Source organism: Sciurus vulgaris, assembly GCF_902686455.1.
Source record: "Sciurus vulgaris genome assembly, chromosome: 12".
In the NCBI taxonomy this organism is placed as follows: Eukaryota; Metazoa; Chordata; class Mammalia; order Rodentia; family Sciuridae; genus Sciurus; species Sciurus vulgaris.
The window spans coordinates 105,849,275-105,876,676 of record NC_136473.1 but is presented as its reverse complement, the minus strand read 5'-3'; the positions used below and the strand labels follow the sequence as shown (position 1 = coordinate 105,876,676).

General features: G+C 50.3%; 1 protein-coding gene across 4 annotated transcripts in view; it reads left to right on the top strand.

Moving 5' to 3' along the window:
• The first annotated feature begins 3,196 nt into the window (after positions 1-3,196).
• The window catches only part of TNN (tenascin N), a 70,452-nt gene continuing 46,246 nt past the window's right edge, over positions 3,197-27,402 (top strand). For all 4 annotated transcript variants that reach the window (XM_079107253.1, XM_079107254.1, XM_079107255.1 and 1 more), the window contains exons 1-6: positions 3,197-3,296; positions 11,279-11,722; positions 13,552-13,926; positions 14,385-14,648; positions 18,082-18,267; positions 19,390-19,479. In XM_079107253.1, coding sequence (XP_078963379.1) covers positions 11,314-11,722; positions 13,552-13,926; positions 14,385-14,648; positions 18,082-18,267; positions 19,390-19,479 — 1,324 coding nt within the window. In that variant the 5' untranslated portion in view covers positions 3,197-3,296; positions 11,279-11,313. The remainder of the gene's footprint in view (positions 3,297-11,278; positions 11,723-13,551; positions 13,927-14,384; positions 14,649-18,081; positions 18,268-19,389; positions 19,480-27,402) is intronic.

The following is a 27,402-nucleotide window of genomic DNA, read 5'->3' as shown; positions in this document are numbered from 1 at the left end:
GTGATCCGGGGTGACCGCCCCAAATCAGGACAGACGGATCAGCTCAGGTGCCTCTGGATGTGGCGCACCGAGGAGTTCACGCTACCTCTGCAGCATTCCTGCCAAAAGGTAGCACCCGACTCTAGTCCTGAGACACACCAGATGCATAGCTGCCATCCACCCTTCAAAGATGTCGAGGTCATAAAAGGCAAAGACTGTTCTAGATCACAGAGACTCTAAATACGGCACAACTAAATGCAGTGGATACCCCAAATTGAATCCTGGATCAGTAAAGTTTTGTTTTTCTATAAAGGACATTAGGGAGACGATGTAATCTGAATCCAAGCTGCAAGTTAGCTGAGAGGATGTCACCATGAATTCCTGACTTGATCACTCTATTGAGGTTATGGAAGCATGCTTTTGTTTGGGGGAAATACTGCACACTGAAGTTATTTAGGGATGAAGGGATAAAGGTACAAGTCATTATCAAAAGTCTTAGGGAAAAATATAGAGAAAGAATGAACGATAAAGCAAAGACGGCAGAATGTTAATGTCTGGGGATGTGGGTAAAAGAGGGAGGGGGATCCTTTGAAATATTTCTGCAACTTTTCGGCAAGTCTGAAATGATTGTAAAATAAACATCTTTTGGTTCATGTGTTTTTAAGGAGTGAGTGTGCACTCCACTCTGCCCCTACGGCTTCCCGTCCCCACTGGCTGGGAGGTGCCTGGAGCGGAGGTGTGCTGTGGGTGGGGGCGCCCCAGCACCCGGGACTGCCTTCCCCGCCTGCGGCCCACCTTCGGTCTTGTTACGCTTCACTCCCTGGTTCAGTTGTATCTATGGAGGACGTGGAAGGCAAGTTAATGACGATAGTAACCAGAGGCCCTCAGGCGGGGAGAATCAGAGAAACTATGAAGAAGAGGCCCTAGAGGAGATTTTCAAACTTAAAAAGCAGAGAAAAGGTCTGAGGGAGGGGAGAGGTGTTTGGGACTGGCAGCCCTTAGTTCACCCCAGGGGTCACTCTGTGTATGACTGACCTGATTCCAGGGGCAGAGAGCAGAGCTGTTGGTGGTTGTGGGTGAAGAAGGCTGAGAACTCTGAACCCATGCGCACTGAGGAGTTTATCAAGGACGCGTAGTGGGTACACAAGAATAAAAAGTGATAATGATCACAGCAGCAATGACAGCTGATGTCTACCGAGTCCTTGTTTTGTCCTTGAGTCTACTCGAAGTCCTTTCTGTGCATCAGCTCATTTAACCCTCACAATAACTGTACCTTTTATCCTGTAGAGATGAGTAAACTGAGGCACAGGAGGTTACATTGAAAGTCAATTGCCAGTCACAGATGCAAGTTTCAGATGCAGGAATTCTCTCTCTGGCTCACCTTCAAACCGGGACCTGAATAAACCCTTCAGACTTCACTCACTTCACTAGCTTTTATCACCAATTTTAGAGGTCATATAACGGAGCGATATATTAGCATCTGTTATGGTTTGGATATGAGGTGTCCTCCCAAAGCTCCTGTGTTAATGCAGAATGTTCAGAGGTGAAGTGATTAGATTATGAGAGCAGAAACCTAATCAGTGGATTAATTCACTTGATGGATTAATCATTCGGATAGACCAACTGGATGGTAACTGCAGGCAGGTGGGGTGTGGTTGAGGAAGTGGTCACTGAGGAGGAATCCTTGGGGATTATAGCTTGTCCTTGACTCCTTGTTCACTCTTTCTCTGCTTCCCTGCTACCATGAGCTGAACTACCGTCCTCTGCCACGCCCTTCTGCCATGGTGCTCTGCCGCACCTTGGACCCAGAGCAATGGAGTCGGCCCATCATGGACCAAACCATGAACTCCATATATTTAGCTTTTCCTCCCCCACGTTGTTCTTGTCAGGTGTTTTAGTCACAGCGATGAAAAGCAGGCTAACATGGTATCCTCCCAGCTGTTCTATAGATGACACCTATGATGTGTGGGTCACAATGTGATAGTTGCCTCAGTTGTTTTTTGTATAACTTGGAGGCTACTGTTGTCCATCCTGAACCAACTGAAAGCACTGACCCCTTCACTTGAACCTGCACAAGTGTCCAACGGGCAGCCTTTTGATGTCAGAGAGCCAAACCCCAGTTCCAGAGCATGGTAACACCACCATCTTCTGAACATATGTCCCATGAAGAGCCATGACTCTGGATTAGCACCAATTGCTTCTTTATATCCAATTACCTTTCCCCACACCTCAAACCACCCTGCTTCTTTATCTCATCAACGTCCCTAAACCCTGTCCTCAGGGAGGAGGATTTGAGACAGCTCTCATCTCCACGCTTGGCTGCCTCGTGAACAAACCCTTCCTCTCTCACAAACTCATCGTCCCAGTATCGCCCACCACACGGCAAGCACAGAGGGCTGGCTGAGCAGCAGGACTTCCCAGGGCAACTCTGATCTCCCGTCTCTCCTCTCCTACCTCCTTCCTTCTCCTTCTCTCTCTGCTGGTATTTGATGGCAACATAGGTGACTTGAAACCTATGGGCTCCTTTCTTAGCAGATCCACACTCCAGAATCTACTCAGGCAGCTGGGCGAGGAACATTGGGGAGGGAAGAGCAGCAGGTGCCACCTGTGACCCACTGAAATAGGTCTGGTTTGTAGGAAGGAACTCTGCCCCTGTGATGGCCAAAGAGGAAGGTGGCCTACAAGGGCACCCCCCTCCTTACCTGGTCAGAGTGGGCCCAGAAGCCCCAGTCTGCTCTCAGACCCCTCCAGAGCCCTGCCGCTCACAGGTGTGAGATGGTGTGAGGCAGGAGTCAGCGCGGGCTCTGTCTCTGAAGGTCTCCGCTCATTTTCTTCTATGCCAAAGGTCCTTTCCCATTTTAAAAGTAGGAGGCCCTGATCTCAGAATGCCTGCAACAGGAAAAAGAGAAAGAGGCTTTCTAAACATACTTCCAAACCTTGAGACTCAGCTTCTGGCCAGGGGACGTGCAAACTTTTTTAATATCCTTATTCTGGATCCACTTAAATGGAAACAGCCTTGGGTATTTTTAGCTGCTGCGTAATCGAAGTGAAAAAGAAGGGGGAAACGTATATTTTTTTCTCTCCTAGTTAGAACAAGAGGATGAATTGCTCAATCCTTAAAGGAATCCTTGCCAGGAAGAGAGGAAAATACCCAAAGTCCCTGTTGGCTCCTCCTCTGGCCTAAACAGGATTTAAACTCAGGGAGGGAAGCCAAGGACAGAAGAGAGTGAGGACAGACCAGCACCAAGGTCTTCAGCACCGGGAGTCCAGCTTGCAGGAGATAGGGGTGCAGGAAGCAGTGCCCAACAGCCTCCCAGGTAAGCGTGCCTGTTGCTGAAGCTTTACCTGTGAGAGGTCGGAAGGCGGCCAGGTGTGGACGGTCAGGGGCCAAGGCACTCGACTCACGTGCCTCAGTTCCAAACCTGAAAACTTGAGCAGTGTAATGCAGGTTCAATTAGAATCAGGAAACATCTCCCAGGCAGCTCTCACATCCGCAGCCAGAGTCCCATTCTGTCCTCCGACAGGACTAAGTCTAGCCATCTCCTTACCTGGCCAGATGCAGTCTGCGTGGTACCAGCTGCTACCTGGAGTAGGACATTTTTAGATAAAGTGTTTCCTTGAAATCTGTCTAGTATGTCTTTCTCATCTATTTTTCTTTGCTCACTTCTTCACAATGTCAAAGGCCTACTTTTAAGAGAAAATTCTTATCTGTTATATTTCAATTTTCTTTTAAATCCTTAAACAAGACTTATTTTAGTCATGATCTGGAAGGTAGTATAACTTCTCCTATTTCTGGATTTCATGTGTACCAACTAATACGATATTTGTAAACTTACTTGAAGAACTTTGAGGCTTAATTGGTCTTAATTATTACTTGTAAGAGGACAATTTCTTTTCCCCAAATTCTGTTACCCTCGCAATGCCTCAAAGAAACCATTTTGAAACATCCCAAGAACAATGTGATTAGACTAGTTTTTGGAGGTCTGACTTTATTTACTTCTTAATTTTTGTGGTTGGGAGGGAGCTGGGGAAAGAGGAGAAAGAATGAACGAGAATGTGCAGGATTTCACTTTGAAGCATGAAACTTGGGTTGCTTCCGTAAGCATTAAAAATAAAGAAGAAGAAGAAAACTCCCTGTAAAAGTAATGAGTTACCAACACCTTGACATAGGTAAGCCACAATGTCCAGGTCCGCTGGAAGTTGGCCCAGGACAGGATCTGCATGGAAGACTCATTGCCATCGGCATTGGGTGTTGCAGATCCCGAGAGAAGGCTACGATGTCGGGAGCAGGGACTAAGCAGAAACAGTGTCAACACCAGTATCCTTTTGTCTCAGGAGGGATCAAAGCACCTGACATTCTTCCACCCCACTTTGAGTCCTGCTGTATCCCCAAGTGTGTGTACTGCAGCTGACTTCCAAAACAGAGAAAATGGGACAGATGACTCCAAATCATCTCGTGGCTTCTGGTTTGCATCCAGTGTTATTCTGTGGTTTGAAATGTAGGGTAGACTGAGGTCTGTTTCTGAGAAATGCCGGGGGAAATCGTGCCCAAGCCCATGGAAACTCTTGTCCATCCACCACTCATTCCAGAGCCCTGGCTCCTATAGGGTCTGGCTGCAGACATGAGCTCATGGTTCAGGTTCTGTGGCGGCATGTGGAGCCCCCGTCTGTGAGCCTGTGCAGCTGAGCTCTCAGGCCTAGTCTCTGATGGACAGGGGCTTCGCCTGGTTCCACCACAGTGGACTCTAGCTAATGCCAACCAGCTGCCACTGAACTATCTGCCCAGCAAGTGTGGGTGGAACAGTGCAGATCCTTGGAAATTAGCACCGGCCTCTCCTCTGTGATGGAAGGCTGGGAGTTTGAAGTTATTCAATATGTGGAAAACCACACGTTAAACTAAACAAAGGAATTTTACCTTTTCATTATGTGCCTCTCTTCATCATCATTTAACTAAAGCAGAGTTTGCCGTGAATGCGCCTTGTGCCCAGCGCGAAGAGGGTTCATTTTGGACCAAGTATCGGTCATTCTGGGGATCGGGTGTTGGGTTGGATGAGGAAAAGAAGGTTCCTGAATTTGGGCCCTGTGTCCATTTTATCTTCTCATTGTGCATGAGCCTAGTCTCTTGCAAGCTGAAGGAGGACGTTCTGTGAGAAAGTCTTTCATCCCCGTGGGGGTGAGCGAACGCCTTTGCCTGATGTTCAGGAGGAACTTCACCAGGGCTGAGCATGGCGCCTGGCATGTCAGGAGGTGCTTAGGAAATGGGAGCTCTGTTTTCATCACCCACTTAAACCTTTGCAAGGCAGATTAAGATGCAGCTGATTAAACAAAACATGCCCCTGGGGACCCTGAAAAGGGACTGGTTGCCAAGACGGGTTCAGGCGCCATCCTTTCCTTTGTCTTTTCTCCCTGATAGTGGGCAGCAGCCCTGATGGAGAAGTCTTCAGGAAGAGGCCCGTTGCACCGGGTAAACTCATCGCAGGCGCGTCCTGGGGGCTCCCTGGTGGATCCGCCTGAGCTGCGGTGGGGTGCGCCCAGCGACCCTGTTAGCCTATCACGTAAAGCCAGGTTCCATCTTCCTCCTCACCTAGCCTCCTCACATCCTGGGTGGGATGCCCCTGTAGAGTTCAGGGTCACAGAGACAGAAATAAAAATGCTCATGCTTGGTTCAGCTGGGGGCCGGCCCAGGGAGACGTGCCTCGGACGCCGCTCACTCTTCATACCGAGGGAGGAAGGAGAGAGGAGAGACTCCAGTGCGGGGGAGTTGAGCCAGCACGTCTCCCCAGCCACCGAGAACTCCGTGGGTCACGAGACCCCCGAGTCGCCCCGCGTCACCTGGGGCCTAGGTTGTGGATCACTGGCAAAATATGCTTAAGAGAATTAAGGCAGGAATGACAAGTTTGCTGGTGACATTTGTGATCCAAGCATCCCCAGCACCCACGTCCTTCATTTTCCTCCATGGTTCAGTGATGTCCACTCTGCCATTTGGGGACAGAATTTCTTAAGTGACTCCTTTGAATATCCATGATAATACAGTTTTTTTTTTTTTTTTTTTTTTCTTCTCAAACCTGAAGCAGTGGCTCTCATTTGCCTGTGGTCAACCATAAGGCAGGATGAGGTAATGAGGGAATGAGAGAAGGCCTGGACAAAGATCTGTAACCATGGCCAGAAACTGGCTACTGCTCTCTTTGGTGTAAGTAGTATTGTTATTTCCTGGACCAGGGTACGTGGAGAATGAGGTGATGTAGAGGCCATTGGCCTGGGGTTGCGAGGACTGTTGGGCCTGGGAGTCGGGGCATCTCTCCTGGCCAGGGCTTGGTCAACTTCTGCCCCAGCACGCAGGTCTTGGTGCACTCTGGTGTCTCCTGGGAAGGGTATTCTCCAGCTTCTCATGAGAAGTGACTGGGTCTTAACTTCCTGTGTGGGAAAGAGCTCATCTTTCCAAGGACCAAGGGATGCCAAGGGGTCCTTAACACCTCTGGGCACCTCTAACAGAGAATGCTATCAACTGATCACCAGCATTCTGAGGATTAAATAAGAATAACATTTATAGAGTGTTTGGCACTGTACCCATTGCCTTTAAACACACATACAAACAGCAGTGGCTATTATTTAATTCAGAAAATATTTAGACAGAACTGTACCGTGGGAATACAGAGGATTGACACAGCTTTAGCCAGTCATCCCTGAGCTTATAAGGATTTCTGGGTAGGAATGTCCGTATGGATTTGGGAGCTGTTAATGTTCGTCTGGAAACTAAAGCCACAGGGCTAGGGGCTGCTACCAAGAGGAGACAGCACAAGCAGAGAGCCTGGGACATGAGCCGGGCTCTGAAGGCAGAACTCGGGGGTCCATCCATCCAGCCCAGACTCAGCAAAACCTTCAACAGCACCAAGCAGTCTGCTCCTGTCTCCCACCTACCCAGTCCTCTCCTGCAGTCAGAATTAAACACATGCTCAGCTTCAACGAGACAGGGAATTTTGGGGAACCCTGGTTTCCAGGTTTCTTGCATGCACATTTCCTGTATGTAAATGCCCTAGCCCTCTACCCCACTTTCCATGGGGAGCCGCCCCTCCCTCGTGGGGTGAATATTCACCCCTATTCAGAAGTCTTATCCTGTGTTTTTCTTGGTGAAACTGGGGGCCCTCCCCCCACCCCCGTCCACCCTGGGGAGCTGTCTGTGGTGTGCCCTGCGTCCCTAAGCAGTGGATGAAGTCATCCCTTCCTCCTGCTGTTGGGCATGGAAAGTCTCTCCTGCCACGTGTTGGAGGGGGAGCCCACAGCTCCTCTCCTTGCTCGTTACACTTGTTAGGTTGAGGATTTCCCAGCTCATCTTCTTTCGAGAAATTACCCTGCCCAGGAAAATCTGATCTCAACATGTGGCATCTGAGAGGCTGCAATTAATGAGGACATCTTGTTACAATTCAGAAGGACAGGCGGCAGGGGAGGGCTGCGAGAGCTTCTGGGGTTTCTCATGTTCCAGGCTTCAAAACAAACACCGTGCGACGGGGCTTTGGGCAGCCTTGCTGTGGTTTATGGCGAGAGTCCCTGGCTTTTTTGCATTTGTTCAGAACTAATTCAGAAAAACATCTGCACTCCATTTAGGTCTTAGGCATAGTGAGCCACAGGCTGGGGGTGGGTGGGGAGGCTTCTCTGGCTCTGTTGCTCCCAGGAGGGGATTTAGGACAGTGGAGAACCGAGTAGGTGCTTCAGCCACGACGTGTGCTGTTACTGGGAACGGCGAGCACGCGGCTGAAGGGCCCCGGAGCTGGAGACCCTGCGTCTGCGGTGTGGCCTCGCAACCTCAGTGCGGTGGTCAGGGCACAAGGCTCGGTGCCTCGGCGCCTCAGTTCCCACCCTGAGGATAAAGTGCAGAATGCGAGTGTGCATTTGGGTCACTGGGCGCAAACTTTCAAGATGGCGGTGGTGACGTCTCATCATTTCTGTCCATCTGCCTTCCAGCGGACTCCTGGCTTTCCTGCCTCCCCCATCCTCACAGAGGTCCCCAGCAGATTCCCGACTTCTCTGGTTGCTTTTGGGCTTAGAACAGAACCACTCTTTTGAGGGCAACTCTGTTTCAATACCAGAGCCTCAGTCCCCTGCAGGCACACAGGTCCTTCCTCTCTCCCAGCCCAGGTTGAGGTTGGAGGCCACAGGTAGGAGGGCAGGGCCACGCCAGCCAGGGACTTTCTTCTTCCACTTCTCCCGACTGCACCGCGGCTCTGGCTTCCTGGGGGCAGACTGTCGCCCGGTGAGGGGCTGGGAAAGCAGGCCAAGGGCTGTCTCATGTAGCTGGGGCTGCAGTCCTCCACTTACTGAATGCTGTGAAATGGCAAACCTCCAGCCAGGTGCCCACCTCTGAATCAGTCCTGGCCAGAGTTAGGCACCTGTCTCTTTTTCTGCCACCCATTCCACCCTGACCTCACCCCACCCCCAAACCTCGGCTAGAGCAGCTCTTTTTAAAAACGTGTGGACACTTATCACCTACTGTCCAAATTCCAGAACAGTCAAACTGTCCCTGACCATCCCACTCCTGATGCCAGGTGCAGAGTCCTGCTCCTGAGGGGCAGTAGGTGCTTGGAAATGTGAGCTGCCACTATTATTATTATTGTGAATCCGCACTTTGGATGATCGGAGAATCAAGAGGAGCGAGTGCAGCAAAGGAGTAACATGAACTCTCTCTTCCAAAATGGCTTGAGGAGTATAAGCCCCGGCACATTAAAATGATTAAAGTTCCAGGGGGTGGAGGTGTTGTACCTGATGTGATCACTGCACATTGTCCAGGTGTGCTGCATTATCACACCGTACCGGTAAACACGCATGGATGTTATGTCACCATGGAAAAGAACTCTCTGTTGGCACCGTTCTGATTAGCTCTCCGTGGTGGCACATCCCAAATGAGGGAATTTGGGACATTAGGGACATGAATATACCAAAGTCGTCTGCTGTTTGCGTGAGACACTCATTTGTACCTGTCGATAGGGAACTCATCTGCTGGGGGTGTGAGAACACCATACTGACGCAGACCCAGAGCAGGCTTGCAATCATGTGGACCTGGGTTTGAATCCTGCCTCTGCCCCTTACTAGTTGGGCAACCCCTGGCAAGAGCTTTACCTCTCAAACCTGGTTTCCTCTCCCACTGAGTGAGGAGGGCAGCATTGACCTTCCGCAGCAGCTCTGAGCCTTAATCACGAGAACCCATGCACCTGGCCAATGCCCAGCACGCAGCAGCAATTTGACAACAAAACTTTGCTGTTTAATATGTTGTAATGTTATTCTTGTTATTTCAAGTAATAATTCCACCAGGGCCCTTCATCCTTTATCTCCTGCATTTCCTGATACTAAATAAACAATAACTACTCAGGAGTGAAAAGTTTTACTCAGTACTGTGCTGCTCTACCTGTTGAGCTGGAAGAGAGGCAGCATCAGGCAAGGCCCTGTGAGGCTGCTGGGTGCTGGCGATGGGCCGCCTCTGCCCTGACGGTGCAGGCGGGGCTGAGGCCTTTGCCAGTCGTTAAAGCGGTGCTGAGCATGTGCTGCTCTTTTCACTCCAAGCATCAGCCTCCACAATTAAAAAAAAAAAAGATAGGGAAGAACAGGAAGTCGCTTGGTAGACCCTTAAAAACAAAATAAACCTCAGAACATTTGTTGAGTGCGTGCTGGGTGCTGGGCATGGTACTATGTGCTGCGATGACAGGAGGCAGCTGCCTCTCACCATGTGCAGGGAAGTCTGGGTGGAGGAGGACACAGACGCAGGAAAGGACTTTACGTCTGTGTGGGTTGCAGAAACCCATTGTCAAGGGGCAGCTTGGCATATGGGTCTCTAGATACCTGCTGCCACGCAAGCCCACCTCGTGAGTGAGATTCCTGGGTCCATGTGAGCCCACCTTGGTCCCCCAGGTCTGCCCCAACTTGACTCTTCAGTGGATCAGAGGGTGCCCCTTCCCAGAAGGGCACTAGGGGCAAGAGGGGAACCTGTGGGGAGAGGGGTCCATAGGCCATTGATGGTGGTGAAGGCCCATAGTGCCCCCTAGTGGTCAAGGAGGGAAACATAACTGCCTGCCTGGCTTTACGCACCAGGCCACCCTTGACTGCTGGCCTTGAGGAACAGACTGAACCCTTCAGCATGAGACTCTGTGCTCCTGCCTTAGGACAGCAATACGATGAACCCACCTTGGACCCCAGCCCTAAAAGGTTCAGGCTGGCAGGGGGACAAGCTGTCTACAAGAGTAACTAAGGAGACGACCAGAGAGGGACCAGTTCATTACTCTGAAAGCTTAGCAGTGGGAGAGCTGGTTCCAGCTGGGGTGAAATAGGGGACAAGTGGGGGGGGGGGGGGGAGAGAGAGAGAGAGAGAGAGAGAGAGAGAGAGAGAGAGAGAGAGAAGACTTCATGGATAAGGTTCTTCAGTTTTGCTGGTATGCCTGTGGAGGCAGGAGCAGGACGCTGACTTTGAAGCCAGTGGACTTGGGTCTGAGTATAGATCTGCCCTTCCAGCTGGGATATACAGCATGACTCGTTCAGTATCAGGGCCACCACTGCGCAAAGCAACGTGACATCATTGCGACGAGCCCGGTCTCTGAGGTCAGGTTATCTGACTTTGATTCCTCCCACAGGGCTTGGGGTGCAGCTCGGTGGTAGAGTGCTTGACAAGCATGCACGAGGCCCTGGGCTCCATCTCTAGCACCACACACACAAAATAGTAATAATAAATAAGAAAAAAAAATCCTGCCACTTTTGCTTGCGTGCCTGTGGGCAAATCATGTAAGGCAGTTGTATCTCAGTTTCCCTGTCTGTAAAATGGGAGTGATAATGTATTCCACAAAGGGTCATGAGGACCTAATGAGTTAGTCAATGGAAGCACTTAGAACAGTGCCCATAACATCCCAAGGGCTCCCTGTGCAGCTATCACTGTTGATATTATGAAGAGGAGAATATTAGGGCTGTTGCCAAGATTAGGGATTAGGATCCAAGCCTGGCACACAGCGGGCTCTCGACATAAGACGGCAGATCTTGCTATTGTCAAAGTGCAGGTGAACCTAGAATTAGAAGTGAGAGGACATTCTAGATAGTGTGAACAGGGTAAGCAAAGGCAGGAGGCAGCACCATGCCTGCCTGAGCAAGGAACAGAAAATAATTTTGCTCAGACCTCAGGAGATCCAGGATGAGTTCCTTCTGTTAGCGTTCCATCTTCCTGTGGACTTTTTAGGACCTGTTCAAAACACCAATTTCCCTCAACAAATCACATGGCTTTCTTTTGTGTTTTTTTTTTTTTTTTTTTTTTTTTTTTTTTTGGATTCAGGTCTCCTGGAGGGTCTGCTCCTTGTCTCTCCAAGGATGGGTCTCCAGGGAACATCCAGCTTCTCCCTGGGGCTCCTGCTTGGCTCTGTGCTCCTGGTGGCTTCGGCCCCAGCCACTCCTGAGCCCCAGGGCTGCAGCAACAAGGAGCAACAGGTGACCGTCAGCCACACCTACAAGATTGACGTGCCTAAGTCTGCCCTCGTCCAGGTGGAGACTGACCCACAGTCCCTCAGTGATGATGGGACCCCGCTCTTGGCCATGGGGGAGGCCGGAGAGGAGCAGAACTTCATCTTCAGGCACAACATCCGCCTCCAGACACCTCAGAAGGACTGTGACTTGGCAGACAGCGTCCAGGATCTCCTGGCCCGGGTGAAGAAGCTGGAGGAAGAGATGGCAGAGATGAAGGAGCAGTGCAGTGTCCAGCGCTGCTGCCCAGGAGCTGCTGGTGAGTTGGCCAGCTGGTAGATTCAGCCACACTTAAGGGGCATCCCCTGTGTGTGGGGTTCTCTACTGGCCTCAGGAGCTCTTTGAGTCTAGGGTGTCCTTGCATCTCACTCTGGGCTTTCTCTGGGCTCAGCTCATCTCCACTATTTATTCATTGGTTTCAGCTCCAGGGAACAACTGGATGCCTGATCAGGGAGCGACCAGCAGCTCCTGAAGACAGTCCAGCCTCCTGGGGCAATGCTTCCAGATGGAGGTTCTAGGGGCTTCTTTACCTGGGGATCCAATCTCCACTCAAAGGGGAGCAAAGGGTATGCAGGAAAGACAGAGGGCCAGCTGTGATTCTGGGCAAGTTACTTAAGTTTCTTCAACTATCCAATGAGGATAATCCTATCAGCCAGCGTGGTTCTGAAAGAGATTATATGTACTAAATTCCTGGCCCACAGTAGATGTTCAGGAAATTGTAACTATTTTGTTAGTAATAAAGAATTACAATTTGATTTTACAAATAATGAAGTTCCCTCTGTCCCACCCTTTTAAAAACATAAGCCAGCTAGATTGAATCAGAGGCCAACCAGTGGTACTGTGGCATGGATTTTAAATCTGTGGGAATTGCTAAGGTTGAGAGCACTTCCTAAATGCCAGAAAGGGAACTAGGCAGCAGGGACACTGCTGTGAATAGAACAGTGTGGATCTGTCCCCGAGGAGCCTCCTTTCTGGACGTGTCCTTAGGAAGGAAAAGTGTTCTGAGAAGCAGGAGAACGGACCGAGAGGGGATTGCCCTGGCTGGCCTGCCCTCCTGCTGTCTGTTGCCATAAAGGGTTGGAGAGGGTGATACCCCTGTGAGGAGTTCTGCTCCCTCAGATGTGGAAGTTTGGACATTAGAGAAGCACACCAAGGCAAGCATATAAAGCAGGTTTTATTTCAAAGTAGTAACACAGACTTGTCCCTGGAGGGAGAGGGGCCATGGCTGGTGTTCTGGTATCCCAGGAAGTGAGAGCGCCCTGCCCCTTTTATAGACTTCCCTTCTTCTCCTGCTCTCTCCCCCTTATATCTACCAGGAGATGGGGGGATGGCCAAAAGGTAAGAAGCAGATGGGCAGGGGGAAGGGCCCAATGGAGTGATCCAGGCAGGTAACAGCCCAGGGGGCGTCCATTAGCAATTCCCTGCCTGCAGCCTCTTGGGTGGGGTATTATAGGCAGGTGACCTGGATGATCAAAGGGCTCTGGAGACCCTGACATTCCAATCTCCCAGGGGTGGTCTCTGGCTTTCAGGATCCAAACTGGCCTCCATTTCCTCAGTTCGACCGGGTCACCTATAATTTTGGCTTCAAAGGGAGCCTGGTTAAGTCCCCCGCCCCCACCTCGTGCCCATCATGGAGACCCGCTGTTTTGCAGCTCCTGTGAATCGCTTTCCCAGGCTCCGGCAGGGTTCATTTCACAAGGCCCAGACCTTGCTAGGTCCAGCTCCACTCACCTGGAAGGCGATCTCCCTCCTGCGGGGTCTCACCTACCTGGCAGGAGTCCTGTCCCTTAGTGTCAGCCAGCCAGTGACTCGCCACCCTTGGGACTTTTAAGGCCTATCCTAGGAAAACGCTAAATAGTTATCGCCATTCAGAGGGGACAGAACCAAGGGCGTCACCTGGGAAGGGAAAGGGGTGGTTTCCACGCATTTCAGAGGAACGCTCCTAGCAGCTTTCGCAGCCCAGCCGGCGGGCGCGGTCCTGCTCCGCTGGGAACCCGGCGTCCCCAAAGCCAGGCAAGGCCCAGTACCCGGCCTCCTCCACCGTCCCCGGGAAGATGGGCATCCACCGGGGTTCCTGTCTTCCCCCAGATCTGAGCCGCCACTGCAGCGGCCACGGGACCTTCTCCGCCGACACCTGCAGCTGCCACTGCGAGCAGGGCTGGGAGGGCGCCGCCTGCGAGCTGCCCGCCTGCCCCGGGGCCTGCAGTGGCCACGGGCGCTGCGTGGACGGGCGCTGCCTGTGCGACCACCCCTACGTGGGGCCCGACTGCGCCCACCCCGCCTGCCCCCAGGACTGCAGCGGGCACGGCGTGTGCGTGCGCGGCGTCTGCCAGTGCCACCAGCACTTCACGTCGGAGGACTGCAGCGAGCAGCGCTGTCCCGGCGACTGCAGCGGCCACGGCTTCTGCGACACCGGCGAGTGTTACTGCGAGCCGGGCTTCACTGGCCCCGACTGCGCCCAGGGTGAGGGCTGGGACGCGCCCTGGGGCCTGGTTGGCGTCCCCTGTGGTCTCCACTCCGCATGGGTCCGCAGTTCCGCTGTCCTGTGAGGGGGCTCCACTCAGCCTGCAGCAGAATTCCCCGGAGGGCTCCTGGGTCCCGCCCCCCAGAGCTTGTGATCTTGCGGGTCGCCTGGGGCCTGAGAATTTGCGCTTCTATAATTTCCCAGGCCTTGCCCATGCTGCTGGTTTGGGGTCAGAACTTTGAGGACCACTAATGACTCCTCCCCCACCATGTGGGAGGGTATCAGTTTTAGCTCCCAACCAGATAATAACCAGGTGTGTGTCCCATAAGTAAGCCTGCGTCCACCAGGCCTGCCATCTTAGTGTCACATGTGCCCTAGGTGCCCACTGAATACCCGTGGTCTATATTCCCTCCCTTGTTTTGCGCCCACCCCTCACCTGCTCCTGTTCTGCACACAGTGGTGGCCCCCCAGGGCCTGCAGCTACTAAAGAGCACAGAGAATTCCCTGCTGGTGAGCTGGGAGCCCTCCAGTGACGTGGACCACTACCTGCTCAGCTATTATCCCCTGGGGAAGGAGCTCTCTGTGAAGCAGATCCAGGTGCCCAAGGAGAAGCACATTTATGAGATTCCCGGCTTGCTCCCTGGCACCAAGTACATAGTCACCCTGCGCAACGTGAAGAAAGACATTTCCAGCAGCCCCCAGCATCTCCTGGCCACGACAGGTGAGGAGGCAGCAGATGCTCCCGGGTCCCGGGAGAGGACCCATTTTGGGTGTTTTCTTCCACTTTCCCCACAGATACCTTTCCGCTAGTCAGGCCACTGTCCTGCTTTAGAGTTGGAACACAACCCGACGGTCGTGGGTTCTGGAGAAGAGTTCCCATTCTCTCTCCTCTCCCTGCTCCCTGGTTATTGGGTCTTCCAAGCCAGTGATGGCAGCCTGCTGCTTTGGGGCTCAAGGGATCCTGTGTCCCCGAAATTAGTCAGGTCTGACTGCCTTGTACCCCACCTAAGCAGCCAAAGAGTACACCTGCGTCTGGCCCCTCACTGAGACTCCAGAGCCTTTCAGCAAGTTCCAGTGAGAAGGGGTGAGAAGCTGCTGAGGCGGCCTGTGTGGGTCAGGTTCATCTCGGCGGAAAGAGGGGACACAAATGGGGCAGCTGAAGGACATTTAGGGAGGAGGTCGTTTACAAAGGCATGAGGAGGTGGAGAGCAAAACAGGAGGACTAGCATCAGTGGGGACCACCCCAGCCTGAAAGGGAGAGGGACAGGCATTGGTCCTCGGACCCAGAGGCACGTGGCAGAAAGACACGAGGCACTTTTGGTAAAGGGATGCAGGCAGGCCATGTGCCCCTGCAGGGAGGGAGGGAAGATCAGTTACTTGAACTCTTTCCTGCTTTCTGCTCTGCTGGCCACTGCTGCTGCTGAACCCAGAGGCCAGAGGGCAAGGCCTTGGCTGACTTGATTCATAGAACTTGCAACCTGCAATACAGAGCAGGATGGAGGCTGGTGGAGGCTGGCTTGGAGGGACAGAGTCTCCTGTGTACCACCAAATACCACCAAAATGTTTGGAAGAACCAGCATCACTGCTACCGTGATCAGGGAAGTGGGTTTTCCTCTTGGTGAGTGAGTGCAAAGCCAGTGAGCACCAGGAGATAGAGTGGAGAGAGCTTCTTACTTGCAGCAGGTAAACAGAGTGCTGGAGATAACTCTCAACGCAGTGTTCTCCAAACAAAGAAAACCGGGCTTTTACTAGGAAACTCATACATATTCATTTAGGAAACTCATCATCACTTGTAGAGGTGGGCACGTTCCTGAGCATGCTCAGTTTGAGGTCATATATTATAGGTTTAAAAAATGGTGGAGAATTTAGTATTATAATAAAAAAAGAATGAGTTGCTGCTTCCTTGTAAGTTTCTCTGAAGGCCTTTAACAGTAGCAGCAGCAGCAGCAGTAAAAGCGACTTTGAAGGCACTGCTCACAGTCTTTTAAAGTGGCAGAGGCTTTTCCTCTGTTAGTACAGGTTCTTGCCCCTAAAACTGCCTATCTAGCAGCTAATGCTCCTTAGAAATTCTTGTTTTCTCATCAAAGTTCTTAAAGCAACTTAGATCTTCAAGGGCTTGGAGAAATCTAGCTGTTTGAATGACTCTGACTCATTCCTTTACTCAAAACATTTTAGCTGAGCATCTGTTGTGTGCCAGATACTGTTACAGGGGCTTATCAACCTCCTGGGAGAGATTCAATTAGATCCAGGTGGATGGGACTTTGGCATGCGGGTGTCTTTGCAGAATTGTCAGGCTGCTTGTCCTTTTTTGGTGGTGGAAGTAGGGTTGGGGTAGGATTGGGTCAGTGTTGAAAAGGGCCAGGAGGGACTTAGCACTTGGGGGCACAATTTGTGATCACCCTTGTTGGTGTCCTCTGACCAAAGACACCTAGAAATACCCTGTAGCTGAACAAGTTGGGTTTATTGATTGTTTTAGCATAGGAGAATGTACACCATGGGGACTCGTGGGGACATCTCAGTAAGAGAGTGTAAGAAAGGACTGGAGTGACAGAGGACTGGTTATAGCCTTGGGTGAGGTAACTTGGGGAACTAGGGGCACTTCTGTGGTTGGTATCTTAGAGGATCTTTTCTAGAAAGAGGGCAGACTGGAGGGAGGCAGAAGGAGTCATGTTTGTGTCCATACGTGGTCACAGAATGGCCTGTTTTTGTTACAGAGTGGCCTTGTCTGATGCTCATGTTCTGGGAGGGCTTGAGGTCCAGCAGAGCCCCAAGCCCAGCTGTGAAAAGCCCCAACTGCTTCTCTCCTTTCCCCCTTTTGACCTGCAGCTGCATCTGCCTACTGACAGGAGTGTCCAGCCTCCAGGGGAAGTTAGTGACCTCTGTTTAGAAAGTCGTAGCACCCCCGGGGGCATCTTGCTCTGTGGACTTGTAAGATCTGACTTATAAGTTTGTCTTTCTGCCTAATCTGATTCGAGTTAAAACCTTTCTCTTTTGCTCCTCAGGGAGCCGCAAACCGAGCCAGGCTCACCCTCATGATCTTGAACATTCTCACAGAGTCCTTGCTTTTCCCTTCACGCATCCCTCCTGAATCCCTTAAGCCACGTCCGCCCTCTTCTCCAGTCCACACGTCACCTTCACCGCTGTCCTCTTGACCTGTCTGTCAGGGAATCTAATCTTTCAAGGAGTCCAGAAACAGGACCGGGCTGCAGGTGGACACTGGCAATGGTGGGACGTGCTTCCGAGGAAGCTCTGAGCGGCTTTCTCCTTAACACAGGGAGTCAGGAACAGTCTGCCAGGGACCGCAAGCTCACCCAGCTCACACCCCGCCTAGTGCACGAGTTCCCTGCCCCACGTCTGGCCAGCCAGCATGGATGGGAGCACCTCCAAGGAGGTGACGGTGAAGTGATGGCAGAAGGGGACAAGGCTGAGAATCTGGGGACTTGTCTTCCCTGCGGCAAACTTCAGGGTCAGGCTCCATCAGCCTGGGGACCGCTGCTGGGATTCAAAGTGCTCCCCAAAGACTCCATTCAGTCTCCCTGCTCCCAGAAGTTCTTTCCTTAGAGCCACATCAGTGATCTGTTTCTCTGCATTAATTATGATTTTGTACTTCTTCTCCCCTGAGTGGAAGGGCAAAGATTTAGGCTTAAGTACTTTGCTATGAATAAAGCTGAGCGGGAGCTCTTCTGCCCCATGGGGGAGGCAGGTGGGGTCACAGGAGAATGCCAGGTACCTGGCAGAAGTACCAAAACGTGTTAGAAGATGCAGCTCAGATACACGGAAGGATCAAGTTAAAATTCGCCTCCTTGGTAGCTTAGCTTTGGGTGAATCCTTAAAGAAGAATTTGCAAGTCAAGGACTATAATTTGGGAGATGGAGGAGGAGCTGAGTGTACGATAGAAGTTTTACTATAGAAAATTTGGAATGCGTTCCCCAACTTTACACAGAAGGGCCTGAGTGTCTCATCCTGAGGTGGTCTCCGAGGGCAGGGACTGCGACTGGAGGGTGACCATTTAGTTCAGAGCAGTGTCTAAGACCCTTGTTAAAGACCCTGTCCTAGGGTTGAGGCCTGCCCTCCGTGTGGAGCTGATGGCAGCTGCGGACATGGGGACGCTGCTCCTCACTGCTTTCTCCTGTGCTCTCTGACCCCTGCCCTAGATCTTGCTGTGGTTGGCACTGCCTGGGTGACAGAAGAGACAGAAAACTCCCTAGATGTGGAGTGGGAGAACCCGCCAACGGAGGTGGACTACTACAAGCTGCAGTATGGGCCCTTGACAGGGCAGGAGGTGTCTGAGGTTACTGTGCCCAGGAGCAGTGACCCCAAGAGCCGATATGACATCACTGGTAAGAGCCAGCACTGGGGACATGAGGCGTTTGCTGAGGAGGGGACTATGTGCACAGAGGGTTCTGGGGCCTTTGCAATCACACTAGAACCCTAACCTCTGAGACCACCAGACGCGAGTCTGCTCTGGCCTGCAGGCTCTGCTTGGCATCCTAGAGCTGGATCCCAGAGCCCCTCTCCACAGCTAGACTTCTGAAGTGTAGCCCGGGCAGCGAACCCTTCTGACAATCCTCCTGTCTACGATGGATTTGATGGTGTACAAACATTCCTTTTGAAGGAAGGTGTGTGTGTGGGGAGGTTGAGGTTGGTCTGTGGAGCACTGGGGGCATTGGTTCAGCAGGCCCGGGTGGGGTTTCCTGTCCCAGATGACCGAGCTAGCTGCTGAGAGCCGGCACTCAGCAAAACGGGGATGCAGGGATGGGTTGAGTTTGCAGTGCTTGAAGTTTGTACAATTTTCAGGGCCTCTTGAAGAGCAGGAACGAGCAGTCCTGAGCACCCAGTTAGGCACAGGCTGTGGAAGAAGCCCTTGCAAGTTGGGGTCCGAGGCTTACTCGCTTCATGGCTAACCCTCCTCTGGGGTTTTGTTCTGCCCACTTCTCAGCTCCGTCTTGAGAGATTATCTTGGGGTCCTCTGTTTGTGGGCTGGAGAAGGAATGTGTGCACCTCACACACACTGCCTGCCCTTTGCCCCGGGGTCTAAATATTTGTACCAGGAGGAGAAATCTTTCAAGTTCCTTCTACAGAGAAATAACTTTAAAAAGGAGGAGAGCTAGGTATTACAGCAAGAAGGAAAGAGGCTTTGGAGGGAAGATAATTGTTGGAAGCAGGAAAACATTTGGGGTTATGAATAAAATTGGGAGATAAGTGCTAAATGGCCCAACAAAGAACGGAGCATGGTGGACTTCCCCTCATCTGTCCTGTCCCTGCCATCTGACCCACCAGATTCTTCAGTGATGCCTTCTATTCCATGGATCCTGTGGCCCTTTATCTGCCCACACCCCTGGTCTTTGGGAGGGAAGCATAACCTCTTCTCTCCCCTCCACAAGAGAAGTCTTGGGAAAGGCAGCGTGGGGAGAGGGGGCCGGAGTCCACCCTCACATCCAGCACTGGCTGCTTGTTTCCAGGTCTGCATCCTGGGACCGAGTATAAGATCACAGTTGTCCCCATCAGAGGTGATCTGGAGGGCAAGCCAATCCTCCTGAATGGCAGGACAGGTAAGAGCTACCTGGAGATAGCTGCATGTTTAATTGTGTTTGCATTCAGGTATTGTTCTGGGTTGACTCTTCTCTGGGTAAAAGTTCTGGGATTTGCAGGCAGAGAGATTCTACCCGTGTATGTGTAGACATCTATTTTCAGGAACAAGAGAGGGAAAGAAGCTTTTCCTGCATCAAACTTTTCTTGCCTAGAAAGTCTCCCCCAGGACCATGAAGTCCAAGGCATTTCCGACACCTTTCTATTTATTTCAGTTGTTTCAATCACTGACTTTGGACCTAGGCACACAGTTCCATATTACTTAGGAACAGGGTGGCCTGTAATTTTTTTCTTGCCTAATTGTTCCTGATGTTCACACCCAGCCTGTCCATTTTGAAATATTTACATGGGAGTAGTGACATAGTTACCATCTGTGTATTGAGAAAATACATAGTGACAAAATGTTATAAATCAACAATTTATAAATTTATTTAATTTGTAATTTATATTAATCAGAACAGAATTGAAAACATCATAGGCATATATATATATATAAGACATGTACGTAACAGCTTATTTATTTATTTTTACAGACTGCATCTTGATTTATCGTACACAAATGGGGCACAGCTTTTCATTTCTATGGTTGTGCACGATGTAGATGCGCACCATTTGTGTAATCATACATGTACATAGGGTGGTGATGTCTGCCTCTTTCCACCATCTTTCATACCCCTGCCCGCTCCCCAATCTCATTTCCCTCTACATAATACTTGAGGCTATGTTGAATTGGGAGCCTCCGACAGTATTTCTGCCCCTGGCTACCCTAGGTGGGAAGCTGTGATCTAGAACATGATGGAACTGGTAGAGGCTAATTATTGGAGCCAATAAAGATGGGCTCTTTGGATTTTGAGTCTTCCTTGGAAACTGTTTTAGTTCTTACCAACCCAGTTGTGAGTAGCTAGCTGGGAAGGTGAGAAGCGGGTGAGATAGGGCAAGAACTGAATTCACTACTTTAACTGTTTAACAGATTGTATCTAAAGTATGGAAGAGTCATAGTTGTGTGGTTTTAAAGGATAAGATAAAATATAGTTTGTAAACTAGACAATACAGACTGTGTGGCCTGCCTGAATTGTGGACTAGTGAAACACTTTAGTGAGCTGGAAAAGGACAAGGACTTCCTCACTCCTAGTGACTTTTGCTGTGGCTTTGGATTCTGAGAATTCACTGTGTGCCAGGCATCATCCCTCCTTCTCATGACTTATCTCATGTCGTTCTCAGCAATTATATGTTGTATTTTTGTGTCATATGCACAATATTATTTCTATGTCATATGCATACAAAAACTGAGGCTTAGGGAAGTTAAGCTCAGGAACCACCCAGCCAGGAAATGACAGAGCTGGGATTTGATGCGGTATGTGCGGATCTAAGCCTTTGGGCTTAGCTGCAAAAGTGAATGAAGTGCTTCCTGGCTTTGTGGTTCTGTACGAGATGAACACGTGCTCTTCTCTTACACAGGCAGCACAGAACAGAACTCTTCACCTAGGGTCACCCAACTGTGTGTGGGATTTCTCCTCATATATCCAGTGGCTGTCCATCGACACCATCTGGGTGTCCTATAATTCAATTCCATTCAGACACCATGTACCTGGAGATAGTGTCAGATCCCATAGATTGAGGGCTTGGTCTCACAAGACTCTTTTTGCTTTAGATGCTAGACAATGCCAGGTTGTGATCTGTGTTCACAAGCAACCAACAGTGAACCGAGAGTCCTAGGACTCCTTCCTTGGGCTCTATTAATTTGCCAGAGCACCTGCACCTCACAGAACTTTACTTACATCCTCCCGTTTACTATAAAGGCTATTGCGAAGGAGGTTCTGCACCCTTGCTGAGACCCCACCTCCGGGGCCTCCCCCAGGATACTGTAGGAGCCCTGGCCTTGGGTTTTCATAGAGGCCTCATGTGGACGGCATATCTGATTACATCACTGGCCACTGACCATCCCTCAGCCATTAGACGCTTCCCTACACCAGCCTGGATGAGGAGAGTGGTGCTAGCCCTCTAATCTCTCTGTGGGCCCTCCTGGCAGCCAGCCTCTGTCCCGAAGCTGTCCCGGAGACCCCAGTCATCTTTTATCTCCTTAGCATACAAGAAACCACTAATCACTTTGGAGATTCCAAGTGTTTTAGGAGCAGCGTGCCAGGAAATGGGGACAAAGACCAAATACCTATTTCTCATTATAAATGATTGTTGTGAGCTGAGCTCTGCCTTTGACACACACCAGATATGCCCGCGTCTTTCCACAATGTCAAAACAATCAATTCACCAGCCACATGACTTTTATCAGCTGCGATTCACCAAGTATTCCTGGTTCACTTGGTGGCATGGCTGTGTCAATCACTAGTTCTTTATCCTATTCCAATCCTGACATCTGTAACGTGCCAGCCATGCATTGACTTTACACCATGGTATGCGGGCTAAGAAAGGGTGGACGAGGGCCACAGCGCTTTAAGACGCAGAACTGAAAGCAAAGGTGGAGAGCTGACAGAGTCGTGGGAGTCGCTGCAGGCGATGGGATGAGGTGGAACCCAGCCAGAGAACTTGTCGGAGGTGTGGACCCGTAGGCACGGAGCCCTTTGAGGCAGTTTCGAAGGGGGCTGAGTCAAGCAGGAAGCTCAAACTGAGCTGAGGCCTGGACAGAGTAGGGCGTTAGTGGTTGAGTCACCAGGTGGTCTGACAATGAGGGCTGGGCGTGCGCTGCCCAGTACTGCCATCCAGATGCCTCTCTTTTATGCATTTCAGATGAGGGGTGCATTGTTCGTGGTCTGGCGTGTCCGATAAGCTCATGGGCCTTGTGTCCCTGGAATGGGTTTGATATACCCACGAATCCATGTGTTTTTGATTTCATTCAATGAATTTGCAGGTGGTCATTTTTATTAGCACAATAAATATTCGGTTTGTGCCTTATGATTTTACCATGAGACTGGGAGTTATTCTTTCCCAATGTCTGGTGGTTATCAGTCAAGTGATCAGGTCATTCAGCCTGAGCACTTGCTTCAAAATGGAGTAGCTCAGGGCCACCTGCTGCTTTATGACACAGAGTGACTCAGGGCAGGGCCGGCCTGCCTGCCACGCTCACCGCGCCACAGCTCCGCTCTTTTCCTTTACTGCTGGTTCCTTCTCATACTGTGTGCTCCTTAGCGACCAAAATTTCTGTGGCTCTTCATTGCCTCGAGAGAAGGTCTAATCTTTTTATCTTGGCTTCCCTGGATCCTTGTCCTCACCATTTCCCAACAGGAAGCCTTCCCATATCCAGACTGTTCTTGGGGCTTCCCAGAATAGAAGCCTCATTTATCCACTGCATTCATTTATGTTGTAACTGCAGCTTAGAAAATGCTCTACCATTATCCCTGTCAATTAATTCAACAAATATTTACTGTGGAGTATAATTGGGAATAAAAAAAGACGTGGTCCCTTAGAAACTAACAAAGATGACAGGTCATGATTCCTGCTCTTCAAGGGTTCATAGCAATCTCACCCATCCTTCCAGGTTCCACTCAAACCTCTGCTACTGGGCTGAAGATTTTCATGACCACATTAAATGCCAGCCATCTCTGCCTCTGAATTCCTAGGGCATTTAATCACATGTGGCCTTGAATTCTAGTTAACCTTTCAAGTATGCTATTCCAGCTAGAATATTAGCACCCAGGAAGTGTTTTTATTACCAATTATATCCTAAAAGCAGGATGGAATGTTTTATTGAACTATAAATAAATGTGTGTTGTGTGTTCTGCTAATATAAAAAAGAAAAGCTCTTGTAACTTCTGAGGTCAGGAAAGACTTTCCATCTGACTGGACTGCTAATTAATTTAAGAGAAAAAGGAATCTGCTTTCTCCAAACATTCTGCCTCTCATGAGATGGAAAAAGACACTGGAATTTAAGAATAGTGTGTGCAGGGAGGAAAGGACAGAGTTCAGGTGTTTTCTACTTAACAAGTCACCCAGGGGAACTTGTTAAACCAAAACTCTTGAGACCAAAAGATTTCTAAATAAAAGAGTTTATTGAGTTGTTACAGCTGCTGGCAAGAAAGGACCAGGTCCTTGGACAGACTCCTGCAGCTGCCAGCAGCAGGGGGAAGTAGCAATTGGAAATATATCTATAGCACCTAGAGCCAAAGGTAATTTTATAAGATTCGGGGAAGGAGAGCACAGGTTGTTTACCTTGAACACACAATGCCGGCTGATCAAAGGGGTGGAATTACACAAGGTGGGGAGGCCTTGGAATAGAAGGTGGGTGGTACTTACTACCGTTTCCACACTGGTTGGAGTTAATGGTTTGGAAAATTTATAAGTAAACAGCAAGGTATCCCTGGGAAGTAATGGGACTTAAGTCAAGTTTTCAATATACACTCAGGGATGTGAAACTCTTTGTGTGTGAGTTTCACCCACAGCTGTTAACTGGTTAATTTCCCATAGCTCTTTCCTTGACCCTCCTCTGGACTTTGTAATTATGTTGAGGACATCTCTGAATTTTTCTTTTATCAAATGAATATCACAAAAGAGACAGGGTTGACAGAAAATCCTCTCCCTGTTAACATACTTTCATGTGCAGAGAGAACCTTCTGGAAAGGTGTAGCTTTAGACTGGGATGGCTTCCAGAGCAGCAAGCACAACCAGCTCAGCATCCTTGGAGGACTGTCCCTGGTCTTCTCCATTAGCCCCACAGTACACTTCACATCGAAGACGAGAAAAGCAGACCATTAACAGAGAGGCGGTGCCATTTGTCTTCAGTTTCTCCATCTGTAAAATGAGGGGTTGGGCTAAATGAATTTAAAGTCTTCTTTTCTATGATTATGGTTATTGTTTTGATAATCTCTTTGGTTCATGCCTTTTCCTGGTGAGCATAACAACAAAGCAGGCATGCTTTGCTATGATTCCACAGGCTCCCAGGCACAGCAGGACCTGTTGTCTATGTATTCGCTTGTTAAAGTTTTCTCAGAACTTTCTCCTTGAGACGATGCAATGAAATAGCAATTTTACTTCTCTTACCTTTTCACTTTTCATTCATTTCCAGTGGTCTTGCTTCTTGATACCTTCTTCCCCAAACTCCTTCAGCATTCCAATATGAGCTCCTGTCAATCTTAGAACTCCTGTCCCTCAGACAGCCACCCAGCGCAAACACCAGGGGCTGAAAAACAATGACTGTCTCTTTCACTGGAGCGACTGCTCTATTCTGGTGACTTCTGCATCCGTGAGGCTTCTGGTCCTCGTTACTATCACAGTAATGCAAAGTGTTATCATTTCCATCTCACAGATGAGGAAACTGAAGCTTAGGAGACTCAGGGTGAGCTAGTGAGGAGCTGATTTGCCACTTGAACTCAGATCCCCTAGAGACCAAAGTTGGTAGACTTTCCAGAAGCAAAGCTAGAGGGGAGCAGGAAAAGGAGTTCATCTTTCTGAGCACATTTTTCTAAGAATAGTGCCCTTCAAATGATTTTGTTGACACAACAAAAAGACAGTCACAGAGGCCTTGAGCACAGGGCAAGGGCATGCATAGGTACTGTGGTCCGACTTTTCATGAATTCACCTTCAAATCAATGGCACAAGCCCTGGTCCTCATCTCTGCCCCCAAATCTGTGACCCTAGATTTTATATTCTGACTCTGCTCTTCTCTACTACCCAGTTGGAAGAGTCACAGGTGACCACTGTAAATGGGGAAACTGGTTTTTAGTGCCTGTGGCTGTGCAAACACTGGACACGTGCTGTTGAGCATCTCAGCGTAGGCCTAGGACGGCCAGTCCCTCCCTGACCCTCTGCGAATCTTATTATAAACTTTCCTTACGAGAATGGAGCTCCTAATTAGCTTGCCTCTTCTATATATTCTGTATATTCAGGTTTTGCAGTTTAGGTCCCTCTGAACTGGGACTCACCTTTATTCTAACTAACACATGCACTCAAAGGTGAGTCACCTCTCAGGTCTTGTCGGTCTTGCCTTAAATCTGTCTGAACTTAAACAGCCTTGAGAAAGGTCTCCCAGGGTGCTAGTGTCCAGCAGGAGAGATGTGGCAGCCCGAGGAGGAAGTGGGACCACAGTTCCAAGATCCTGTCTTGCAGTCGAGGCTGTAGCTGTGACTCACTGATGATTTGGCCAGCTGGGACGGCTACTGGGAGACTTTTGCATGGAAACACTGTTTAATGATCACCACATACTTTCTTGGCAGAAGGGAGGTTTTGGTCTTGCAGAGCTGGCTGCTTCTAGCAATGTGGTGTATGGTGGGGGGCCCCATCTCTCTACCTCGGCATCTGGTTCCTGTCCTGAGAATGGTTGAGGAGCAGAGCTTTTTGCAGAGCCTCCTTCTTGTCTAAATTGTTGGGACTAAGAGAAAAGAAGTGGCGGTGACCGAGGCCCTGTGTTCTAGGCTGGCTCTGCCTCCTACTGGCTGTGTGAGCTTGGGAACTTTCATCTCTTCTTTGGGGTAAACTTCCTGGTCTCCTGGGACCCAGCATGATTTGATGCTATTTACCCTTCCTACTCTTCATAGCCAAAGGGCCTCTACTGCATGTCTCAAGTGCTCTGGGACTGTTGGGGGAATGGCGCCCCAGTGCTGGTGGCTGTTTCCTCCATCTGCCGGTGGGGATGAGGTGGATTTCTCAGCACACGTAGGCAGCCCGACCCCACCAGCCATGTGCCTGTGCTATGGGCCTGGAGACTGTGGAAGAAGCAATGATCTGGGGAAGGGAAAGGAGGTGGGGGCCACAGCTGGGACCTGGGGTATACAGATGTGGGTCACTCTGGAGAGGGTGAGGGCCAGGGACTTCAAGAGCAGGATGGTGAGGGTGTCCTCGCACTCCTCCTCCTCCATGGCTTTTCCATTCTCAGTTCCTGGCTGGTTTCCCAGGCTGAGAGTTCACCTTGGGCCTCATCCCTTCCCTAGCACCTGCAGAATCATTCTCGTACAGAAAGGGGCTGCAGGGCCAGGAGGGAGTCCTCTGTGTGTGCGTGATTCCTCCTGAACACCCTCTCAGAGCCTGCTGCAGCCTCCTGAGGCCTGGGCACGGCCCTCTGGGTGCAGTGTGCCAACTGGCCTGCTGTGCCAACGAGGTACGCCCAGAGCCTGTCTCCCAGGGGCAAGAGGCCAGGACCATTTTCTCTCCTCAGTTTTCTCTCCAAGTTCTGATTTACTACTGCTGCTGGATTTTAGATAATAGTAACCTTTCCGATCACACTTTGTTTTGTTAATAATTTATTATTTGTAGTGGTTCCAATAAAAACAGACGGATGCTAATGCTGCATGGGATGTAATGGTGGGAACGCATAGTCTGACAGAGTTGGGTTCAAATCCCACCTAATGTGTCTCAAAGCAACTCTTGGTCCTAGCCCTCCTCCTCCCCCTCTGTGGACCTTTTCCTCCCCACTGCTGTGCCTGGTCACTCCGTTCTGCATAGTGCTCAGGCCCCAAACCAACGAATCATTCACTGTATTCCATATCAAGTTTGCCAGCAGATTCTGGCAGCTTTACCTTTGAAAACTCCCAAACCAACCCCTTTCAGGACCTTTGTCACTGCCGCAGTTGTCTGAACCCCTGTCATCTTGCACCCAAACTGTTAGAGTGGCCTCTGGGTGTCCTCCACTCAACCTGCTGCAGTCTGTACTCTTCTCAGCAGCTACAAGAATCCTTTAGTAACAGAAGTCAGACCATACCATCCTTCTTTGCAAAACCCCAGAGACTTCTCATCTCAGTGCAAAAGCCAAAGTCATTACAATGGCCTCAAGGCCGTCCACAGTCCACTCTTGCCCTTGTCTCACTGGCCTTACGCAGTCCCTTACTCTGTCCAGATGCACGGGCCTCCTTGCTGTTGCCTGAACACATGAGGCAGGGTCTATCAGCTTGCTGCTCCTACCTGGTAGGAAGTCCTGCCAGGTGCTTATGACTGGCTGCCTCATT